We start from the raw sequence: 10,939 nt of genomic DNA, 5'->3' as shown, positions 1-10,939 counted from the left end.
GCCACCCAGATGCCCCACACGTCTTTCTTTTTAATCAAGGTTGGCAGAGCCTTCTGAGGTCTGCTTGTCCAGCCTCTCCCCATATACAGGAATCCCTTCTAGACACCCCTCACTGATGACCATCCAGTCATCATCCACAGGGACTCCAACTTAGTTTATTATTATTTTTAAAAATTTTTTATTATGTTATGTTAGTCACCATAGAGTATATCCTTAGTTTTTGATGTAGTGTTCCATGATCCATTATTTGCATATAACACCCAGTGCACCATGCAATATGTGCCCTCCTTAATATCCATCACCGGCCTATCCAATTCCCCTCCAACTTAGTTTAGATTCTATAAATGGAGATAGATCTGCACAGGACTTATCCCTTCTTTTGTCTGGTGCTTCATCCAGGGCAAGATCCAGGCATTTGCATGGGGCAGCAAGCCAGCATTAGAGATACTATATGACTACAATAGAGAGAGATAGAGTCCATGCACTCAGCCTTAGTGCCATCTGACTCCACCCATTTTGTGACCTGGCCCTTTGTTTAGATGGATCTGACTAACAAGTCTTCGTAGAATTCATAGTTAGTTTTGCACAGCTGCATTACGTTTGCCCTACGCATTGTTAAAGGAATTGATAAGGTGATGATCCGCTAGGACCTGCATGAATCCTTTGGTTGCTCTTTCACAGGATCCAAATGATACCTTCAGACTTGAGTTAGGTTTCTGGTGGCCATTAAGGGGCATTCTGATTCTGCAACAATCAATGGTGAAGAACTGATCAAGGTCCTCGAAAACCCTCTACTAATCAAGCAGAATAGTAAGTATTGATGACTTACACTGTTTCAGAAATAATGTCACAATTACTGAAGGGAGAGAGTTGTCTGTCAAGATGAAATCAGTTGGAATATTTACCCTATTGTTAACCTCAATCAATTCCTTGGGCTTGATTTGGAAAAGTGAGGGAGAGTGAGGTAGAATTTCTTTATTCTGAGTTTGTAGTCCTGTATCAGTCAGAACATCTCTCGTTGACACCTGTTTTCTTTCTCCCTCCCTCATTCATTTCTTCAACAAATATTAAGTGCCTTTTGCATCCTAGACCTTTACTGTCTTGCTTATCTGTGTTCCTTTCACTTTCTGAATTTCCTTCACTTACTTTTCTCCTTCCCTTTCTTCCTCCCATCTTCACTGTCTCAATGTTAGGTTTGGGAAATGGCAATATTATTTGGGAAGGCATTTAAAGTGAGAATATAGATGAGGCAAAGGGTTGGAGAGTGTTGTGGATTAATGTGTTTTGAGTGGGACTTTTTTACCCATATCATCCAGTTTCCCATTATTTCCTCACTTAAAGCATGCCTAAAGAACTTTTAACTAGATAAGAATAATATCCAGCTTGTGTCAATGGAGAATTCATCTATGGTGACTGACTTCATCCTTCTTGGCATGACAGACAACCCTCAGCTTGGAGTTCTGCTATTTGGAGGCTTCGTTATCATTTATATTGTCACTGTGTTGGGGAATCTAGGCCTGGTAATCCTGATCAGAGTCAGCCCCTGCCTCCATACTCCCATGTACTTTTTTCTCTCTAACCTGTCCCTTCTTGATATCTGTTTCTCTTCTATCGCAATCCCAAAGACTTTAACAAATTTGTTATCTAAGTTGCAGGCTGTTTCTTTCATTGGATGTGTGACTCAAATGGGCTTGTTCATAATCTTTGCCTCTGCTGAATGCAACCTTTTGGCTTCCATGGCCTATGACCGCTATACTGCCATCTGTCACCCACTGCTCCACCATGTCACCATGTCTAGAGTCCGTTGTCTCCTCTTGGTAGCAGGATGCTACTTTGGGGGGTTAGTTAACATGGTTTCTGTGACAACTTCCATCACACATCTATCATTCTGTCAACCACGTGTCCTTCCCCACTTTTTCTGTGACATCCCTCCACTGTTGGCACTGGCTTTTTCAGACCCCTGGGTCACCCAGATACTGGTTGTTGGGTGTGGGGGATTCACCCTGGTCACCTCCATTGTGGTGATCCTTGTCTCCTACATGTCTGTCCTCATGACAGTCCTGGGAATTCCTTCAGTTTCCAGCAAACAAAAAGCTTTCTTTACGTGTGCTTCCCACATGACTGCTGTTGCCCTATACTATGGAACAACTATGTATACTTACTTGCAGCCCTCCCGACATGGATCCCAGGCAGGAAATCAGATGGTTTCAGTGTTTTATACAATGGTGATCCCCATGTTAAATCCTCTAATCTACAGTTTGAGAAACCAAGAAGTGAAAGTTGCTTTATGGGAAATATTGAAGCAGAGTCCCTAATCTTCCATTCTGTGTCTCAAGAATGCAATATGTTCTATGAAGACTTGCCTACAGTTCTATTCACAGTGTTTTCCTTGCCTGCAAATGAAGCCTTGTTAAGAAGGAAGGGAAGAATGAAGGGGGGGAATCACTATTATATGATGACTAGCATAACAGAATAAAAAAAAAGAACAATTGAATTGCTCTGGCTAAATGTTTAGAAGTAGTTGTTTAGATAAACAGCAACACAATAGGAAATTATATGGACAAAATAATGTGTATTTTCTGAATCAACTGTCTGATAAGAAATGTTTTAAAAGAGGGAAATATGTATGTGGGTATGAATATGTCAATCTGAGTTGTGAACTGGTGTAACACTAGTCTTAAGTTTAAATAATTCCATGATAACAAGGTTAGAAAATAGTGTAATTTGACAATAAATTATAGAAGAAAGCATGAATGTCAACTGAGATGCAAATACTTTTGCTTTACTATTCATGTGCTTATATGGAGGATTTACTTGGTATCCCTTAGGCTGAATTAAGTTCAGTCCATATCTTTCATAAGGATTCAGAAGACTCCTGGATGTGTGTTTTCCAAATGCTACATCATCACTACCACAGTAAGGCTATAAAATGTAAGCCTATATATGAATTCACATGTGCAATTATTGAGATTTATAAGGGTAAGTCTTAAAAGATAGTAATGCTCAGCCAAACAACAGATTGAGTTTGCTAATTAGAGTAGGATTTGAAAGATTCTTTGTAAAGGACAATGGACCATTGATTAGTAGGAATTCTAGGCCTGAATTATACCAATGATTTCTTTTGTATGTAAATACTAAATGGACTATTTGTATGCATTATAAACGAACTAAACCCGTAGGTTTTCCTGAGTATACTTCCAACAGGCAACACAAGTGTGAGTAAAACCCCAATTAATTTATTAGTCCATGGCTAGCCCTCAGAATTTGAAAAGATGCATGAAATTTGTGGATATTATTATCTTGTCTAAATATATTGAACAACAGGCTATCTATAAAAGCATATCATCCTGTATCTGAAGACTATAAAAACTTAATATCTTATTTTTATAGTTGAGGAAACCAAGGCTTAGAGAAGAGAAACTGACCAAGATCAAACAACTAGTTGGGGGGGAAATAATCAAATTGGCTCCAGCTGCAAGGAAAAACAGGAAGTTGTATTTATTTATATCTAGGTCAGACACAATATTTGGGCCCTAAGATAGCTTTGTTTCTGCCTCTATTCCCCCAAACTTTCTAGCCTCAGTAGCCATCTTCCAAAGACTCCTAAGCCCCAGTTGTGAGGCAGTGTGGTTTACTACCAGGTAAAACTAATTCCCTTAGAGCTCCAGATCCTTATAGCCAACGGCCAGATGGAATTTCCACTTGAAAGTTTCTCAGGTGCTTCAAATTTGATGTTCAAAAACTGAACTCTTCTCAACCTGCTCTTCCTTTCCCCCGTTCCCTATGTAAGTGAATAGCACAACCCAATTTCTCAAGCCCAAAACCTAGTCTTTGACACTTTCTTCCCCTTCAACTCCCTACATTCAATCAATTACCAAATCCTGCCAATTCTACCTCCCAAATGCCTTTTGAAGTAGTTCCTTCTTCACTGCCACTGTCCTAGATCATGATATACTCCTTTCTTGCCTAGATTAGCAAAATAATCTTTTATCCTTTCTCTCTGAATCCATCCTGGATCCTATTAAATCTACTTTTCACATAACAACTACAGTAGTTTAAATGTAAATCCAACCAGATCAGCCTTCTACTCTCCACACTGCTTAAAACTTTTCCTTGTCTCTCTTTGTCTATAAGATAAATTCCAAACTGTTATATTTGGTATGCAAAGCTCTCCATATCTTGTCTGTCCAAGTCCTATCCATTTTTTAAAGTCCAAACTTAAATCCCATCTTCTTTTCTGGATATCTTTTCCTGATGTTTCAGATGGAAGTGAGAACTCATACCCTGTTTTCTCATTGTACTTTGCACCTCTATTGTAACATTATGACACTTGGCCTTATGATAAAAATCCTCTGCATTTTTCAGAATTTCTGTTTTGCTCACACACACTGAAAACTTTCAGAAGGATGGAGCCATATTTGGTTAATTTTCATCTCCCACCCTAGGTCTAGCATAGATTTCTGGTACCTAGTAAAGCCTCGAAAAACATTAGTAGAGCTGAAATTCATTCACGACTAACATTTTTACTTATTCAATTCATTTTTCCCCCACCAACTATTGTTATATCCTATTGTGTAATGGAGGAAAGGTAGAAAATCTTACCTTCTGGGGCATGGGTTTATAAAGCTGAATCTCCTGGTTTTGGGGAGGTTTCTTGTTGATATTCAATCCACAATAGAGAACCTGAATCTCTTCTTTATTGTCCTTATTTTTCATCTCTATACACCCAGGTGCTTGCCCTCTAACCCCATGTCCTTCCTGGATTTCTGTCCTTCTCTGGTAATGGGACCAACCAAGCACATGGCAGATGCTTCATGGAAGAAAGACCATTCTCTTTGCAGGATTCGGGGTTATTAAAGAGTCTCGAATCAGAAATCAGAGGTAGAAAGGCTCATAGAAATCATTGAGACTGATGGGTTTTAATTTTTCAAGCATTGAAATTATTTCTTTAAGTGAATTCCAATGCAGAACAAAAATATATAAAACATCAAAGTGGGACAAGCTTAGCTGAAATCAGTGTGAGCTGCCTATAACTCCATTGCCAAGCATTCATCTGTCCCTCTGTGAAGCACCTCTCTAGAACCTTAGCAACAGTCTGGAAACACTAGGCTAATCAAAACTGTTCTTTTCACATATGAGGAAACAGTGTCCCCAAGGGAGAGCAACATTCTGGAAATCACTGTTAGTGACAGAGGCAGATTAGAATTCAGGTTTCCTGATTCATACCCCAGAATATCATCTCTTACCACATTTTCTTGGGACCCTCTTATGATATGAGATACTTAATACAGCTGAGAGGGTGGGTGAAATGGGCCTCATTAGACTAGACCGAACAGCACACATTGACCTAACATCTATCTCCTTGGCAAGTAGAAATGTCTCCTATCCTCTGAACAGCTCCAGCAAGACTTGAGAGGGCTACAACCTCATCATCTTTCATGATTTCTATGTGAGAGTTGGTAGATCTCAGGGAATACCAAAATACTTTAATAATAGACAGTCCTTACAATCAGGACTGGACAAATAATTTGTAGGTCCAGGGCAAAATGTAAATGTGAGGTCCTATATTCAAAAAGCAGAGAAGAGTGCTCAAATATAAATTTTTTTCCTTTCTATTGCAGTCTCTCTCTCAATCTGTTATGGTGCTTTAAATTTGCTATTTAATATCACACCCTCTCAAGCACAGGGATACCTGTGGGGCAAGTGCAGCCTTATAGAGGTGTCCACTGACTCCACTCTGTGACTCAATTCACATGTGTATCATCCCCTGGCTAGTTTCCTCCTCCCACAAATTGCTGGACAGATGCATTGTACCCTGGTCAAGAGTGAGTAAGTCAAGCTAGGCATATCCCCTTCCCATGGGCCAGCTGCTCCAATCCATGGTGGACAGGTGGCCACAACGGGTATGGCAACCTCTGCACCAGGATGCACTAGGTACCTGGATCAGGGTGGGCGATGAGTCCTACTGAGTCATATGCCAAATGCACCATGGGGTCAGGATGGCTATTACTGCAACCAACCCTGAGATGTTGTAGGGCACACTTGCCTAACCCCAATCCTCCCAAGGCTCTTGCTCAGGACCCGATAGTGAAACCTCGCAGCAGTCACTGGGTGGGACAGAGAGAAAGAGGCTGGGTGGGGTCCTAGGTACTAAGGTACAAGGGAGTGAGTAGCCAGGAATCTGTCCCAAGGAGGTGGAGAGGTGGTGAAAGATGCAACTCTGTGCTAGCAGAGACTTCAAGCTCCCAGTGCATAGTCAATTGTTCTATCACATTTTGGATTTCACTTATAAAGCATAAATTCAAATTATTAAAAATTTAATACGGTGACATTAAACCCCAAGTACAAGGCCATTCTGAGCTTAGCCCCTGTACCATTGTACTGATCACATGTCCATGAAGTCAGTTCTGCTTACAGAAAGGGATTTCTTTTTTTTTTTAAAGATTTTGTTTATTTATTTGACAACGAGGGAGAGAGAGCACACAAGCAGGGGAAGCAGCAGGCAGAGGGAGAGGGAGAAGTAGGCTCCCCACTGAGCAGAAAGCCCGATGTGGGACTTGATCCCAGGACTCTGGGATCATGACTTGAGCTGAAGGCAGATGACTAACTGACTGAGCCACCCAAGTGCCCCATCAGGCAGTATAGTGTAGTGGTTAAGAGTATAAGCTCTAAATCAGACTGCAATACTTTGAAACCCACCTCTCTCACTTCCTAACTCTTCGACCATAGACAAGTTACTTAACTTTTCTATATCTCAGTTTCTTCACCTCTACAATGGGGATGATAAGATTATCTATCTCCGAAGGTTGTTGTGAGGTTTATATGAGGTGATGTATGCACATTGCTCGGAATAGTGTTCAGACATAGTATATACTCAATAACTTTTTATCATCATTTTTTGCTTCTAGGATCCCACATTTTTCAGCTATCCAATATAGGCATTAGGTTTTGTTTGCCCTGGATCTTCTGCGGGCCTGTGTTCCAAAGGGTATTTACCCAGCTTACACAGCATATAATCAAATTTGAGTCTCTGGTGACCTCTCCAGCTTAAGGGGAACTCCACTAGTTTGTACAAACTGAGAGAGCCCAGTGACTTGTCACTGGTAGAATTTAGAGTTTTTATTTCCACAGACTCAGGACAGATTGAAATCAGTGTTTGGCCTTATCCTACTCAGTCTCAGGACTATCAAATTCAGCATTGGGGATCTCACATCTAGCCCTGCTGCTTCTCCCACAGGCTTTCAAGAAGAGGATATCCTCCTTGTCTTATAAATAGTCATTCCTGGTTATTAGGTTAATGAGAAAAACTATCCAAGGTAATCTCTGGTGTGCCCATCTCAATCCTGCTGCCCCAAGGCCAGCAGTTAGGGTCGTGGATGTTCTAGGGGACTTAGATTCAGAACAAGACTTGAAACCAGTGGAACCTACGCCAGTCCTTCCAAAGGGAGCAAGGCCTCTCCCAGTGAGGGGGAATGAGGGATGGTGAGTGGAGGAGAACTTATAAGTTAAGGCAATGACTCTCTCCCCTCAGATGTTACAAGAGGATAATCATTGACCTCTTTCTGCATCTGCCACGTGAAGTTGCTAGAGAAGCTGAGCCTTGTTACCCAGGGAGCAGTCAGCACATCTCCAAACCCTCCATCCCCACCCCACATTCAGGATGGGCTGAACTCAGTTTCACTTGGGGGGTGGGCTTCTCCAGCTATTCTGGGCTGGGTATTCTTCCCCGGCACTGCTCGAGGTGATGGTGCTCAGAGCAGCATCTGGTCTTGGGCTCTGTGACTGAAGGATCGTGCTGAGATAGTCCTTAGGCTCATTGAACTTGGCCAAAACAAGTCATCAGGCTGAATCTGGGGGCCTGAGCAAATCCAAAGATACTGGGAGAGGGATAGCTCTGGCAGGAGAGGGGAGACCAATGACAATATCCTATAGCCCCAAAGGCTGAGGAGCAGAATCCAGCTGTCTGTGTGGTTCCCAGCTATTGTCCAAGGCAGGGATATCTTGGGACTCCTTTGGCCCAGAGCTGACCATTCCGTCAGTCACTTGAGCTTCTTGCAGAGACCAGGTCAGGGACATCCCATTCAAGGAGGAATGTCCCAGTCTGGCCTGCTGGATATTGAATGACCTGCTGATCAAGCCTCTGTAGGAGACTGGCTGGAGAAAACCTGCAATCCCTACTAGGGGAGAAATCCTGGAAGGATCATCTCACATGAGTAGAGTTCAGGGACCCAGAGCATTAAACAGGGACAGTAGAAAAGGCAGATTCTATTTTGTACAATTCTGAGAACATGGCTAGGCTGAGATTAATGGAGAATAGAAATAAGCAAGGCCATCAACAAATATTTTATGAGGGCACATGGTGTGTACAATTTTTTTAAAGATTTTATTTATTTGACAGAGAGAGAGACAGCCAGCGAGAGAGGGAACACAAGCAGGGGGAGTGGGAGAGGAAGAAGCAGGCTTCCCAGTGGAGCAGGGAGCCCAATGTGGGGCTTGATCCCAGAACCCTGAGATCACGCCCTGGGCCAAAGGCAGATGCTTAACGACTGAGCCACCCAGGCGCCCCTGGTGTGTACAAATTGGTCCTAGGCAGTAATGCAATATAAAGAAGAGAATGGGGAGAGAGGTGGGAGATGCCAAAGGAAATAAAAATCTTTTCTCTTGGGGAGCATAAAATACAGGCCTCAGAGGAAAAAAATGTTTAAACACTTAAAGAAAAAGTAAAATAGAAAAGGGTTTTACTCTATTTTCCCGAAAAGTGATATGTAAAATGATTTTCAAACTCATTAAGGTCCCACTAACTTATGTTTTAACTTTAAAGACAAGTTCCTACTTAAAAAATGTAACCTCAATTCAAAACAACAATAAAGGTGTTGATTACTCTTCAGTAAGAATTGCCACCTTTTCTACACATGCTGGCTGACCTTGATAACTAATTGAATTATCTAAAATTACCTTTTTCCTGATTATAAAAGAATTACATGCTCATTACTGAGAAATTAGAAAACATGAAGAAGTTAGAGGAATATATAAATCAGCACCTAGAGATAACCACTAACACTTTGGTGTACATCCTTTTAGTCTTATGCTTTTTAATACACGCATATGTGTGTGTGCATGTGTGTATAATTGTATTTGTAGTAGAATAATAATGTAATACTATTTTATACCATATTCTTTACACTTAAAACTATATTAGAAAAAATATGCATGTCAATAAGCATTCTTCCTCAAGTCTAATGATTCCATAAATACCCCAGTGTATGGATGAACTCTCATGACTAATTATTTTTTTAAATTTCTATTTAAATTCTAGTTAGTTAACATAGAGTGTAATATTCTTTTCAGGCATACAATATAATGATTCAACACTTTCATACTCCCAGTGCTCATCACAACAAGTGCCCTCCTTAATCCCCATCACCTATTTCACCCATCCCTCCACCCACATCCCCTCTGGTAACCATCAGTTTATTCTCTGTGGTTAAGAGTTTGTTTCTTGGTTTGTCTTTCTCTTTTTTCCTAGGCTCATTTGCTTTGTTTCTTAAATTCCGCATATGAATGAAATCATATGGTATTTATCTTCCTCTGACTGACTTATTTTGCTTAGCATTATACTTTCTAGCTCCATCCATATCATTGCAAATGGCAAGATTTCATTCTTTTTATGGCTGAGTAATATCTATCTATCTATCTATCTATCTATCTATCTATCATCTATCTATCTATCTATCATCTATCTATCTCACCTCTTCTTTATCCATTCATCAGTCAATGGACACTTTCTGTAATTTGGCTCTTGTAGATAATGCTGCTATAAACATAGGGGTGCACATATCCCTTTGAATTGGTACTTTTGTATTCTTTGGGTAAATACCTAGTAGTACGATTGCTGGATCATTGGGTTGATCTATTTTTAAATTTTTGAGGAATATCCATCTTGTTTTCCACAGGGGCTGCAACAGTTTGCATCCCCACCAACAGTGCAAGAGGGTTTCCCTTTTCTCCACATCCTTGCCAACACTTGTTGTTTCTTGTGTTTTTGATTTTAGCCATTCTGACAGGTGTGAGGTGATATCTCATTGTAGTTTTGATTTGCATTTCCCTGAGGATAAGTGATGTTGAACATCTTTTCACGTGTTTATTTGCCATCTGGATGTCTTCTTTGGGAAAATGTCTATTCGTGTCTTCTCCCCCTTTTTAAAATTGGATTATTTCCTTTTTTGGATGTTGAGTTTTATAAGTTCTTTATGTATTTTGGATACCAACCCTTTACCAGATATGTCATTTCCTAATATCTTTTCCCATTCAGTAGGTTGCCTTTTAGTTTTGTTGATTGTTTCCTTCACTGTGCAGAAGCTTTTTACTTTGACGTAGTCCCAATAGTTTATTTTTTATTTTGTTTCCCTTCCCTCAGGAAGAATTATCTTCTATGATCAAATCTCATGTGAACACAAAGACTTTAAATGAAACTTTCATTTGAACAGGTAGAAAAAAGAAAGGGCTGATGTTCTGAAAGAATTTACCATTTTCCCTCAGATTTTAGAGTTTAATGTGCATAATATCTTGGTGTAGAGCAATAAAACCAGCCTGTGCCAACTCAGTGAGTATCCATCCCACGGAAGGAGATGGGTAAGAGGGTTCTGTAAGTCCTGGTTCTGTAACCTAGGCCGAGAGCAATCAAGTGGGAGGTCAGGGTAAGAAGGACTTGTGCTTGCCCTAGAGCCAAGAGCCTTCTGAGGATGGTAAGGATGATGAATGTTTATGGATGTAGTGCCTAGGGAGTTAAAGGTTTTCAAGTCACAGAGAAGGAGGAAAGCCTACCAGCTGGACCAAAGGAAGAATATCATAGAAGTGGTCAGTAGTGGAAGTTGCAGAACAGAAGGTAGAATATATGGGCTGATAAAGACACTGGAGTTGATGGCCCCCCCTGGTGCTT

At 40.7% G+C, this 10,939-nt stretch overlaps 1 protein-coding gene across 1 annotated transcript; it reads left to right on the top strand.

Annotated features, from left to right (window-relative positions):
- Positions 1-1,391: 1,391 nt before the first annotated feature.
- On the top strand, positions 1,392-2,383 carry LOC123002192 (olfactory receptor 1052-like). The gene has a single exon (XM_044391657.3). The coding sequence runs from the start codon at positions 1,392-1,394 to the stop codon at positions 2,313-2,315; it is 924 nt and encodes a 307-aa protein (XP_044247592.1). The 3' UTR covers positions 2,316-2,383.
- The last annotated feature ends 8,556 nt before the right edge of the window (positions 2,384-10,939 follow it).

The sequence above is a fragment of the Ursus arctos genome, chromosome X, assembly GCF_023065955.2.
Source record: "Ursus arctos isolate Adak ecotype North America chromosome X, UrsArc2.0, whole genome shotgun sequence".
NCBI classification, from domain to species: Eukaryota; Metazoa; Chordata; class Mammalia; order Carnivora; family Ursidae; genus Ursus; species Ursus arctos.
This window is presented reverse-complemented; position numbering and strand designations above follow the sequence as displayed.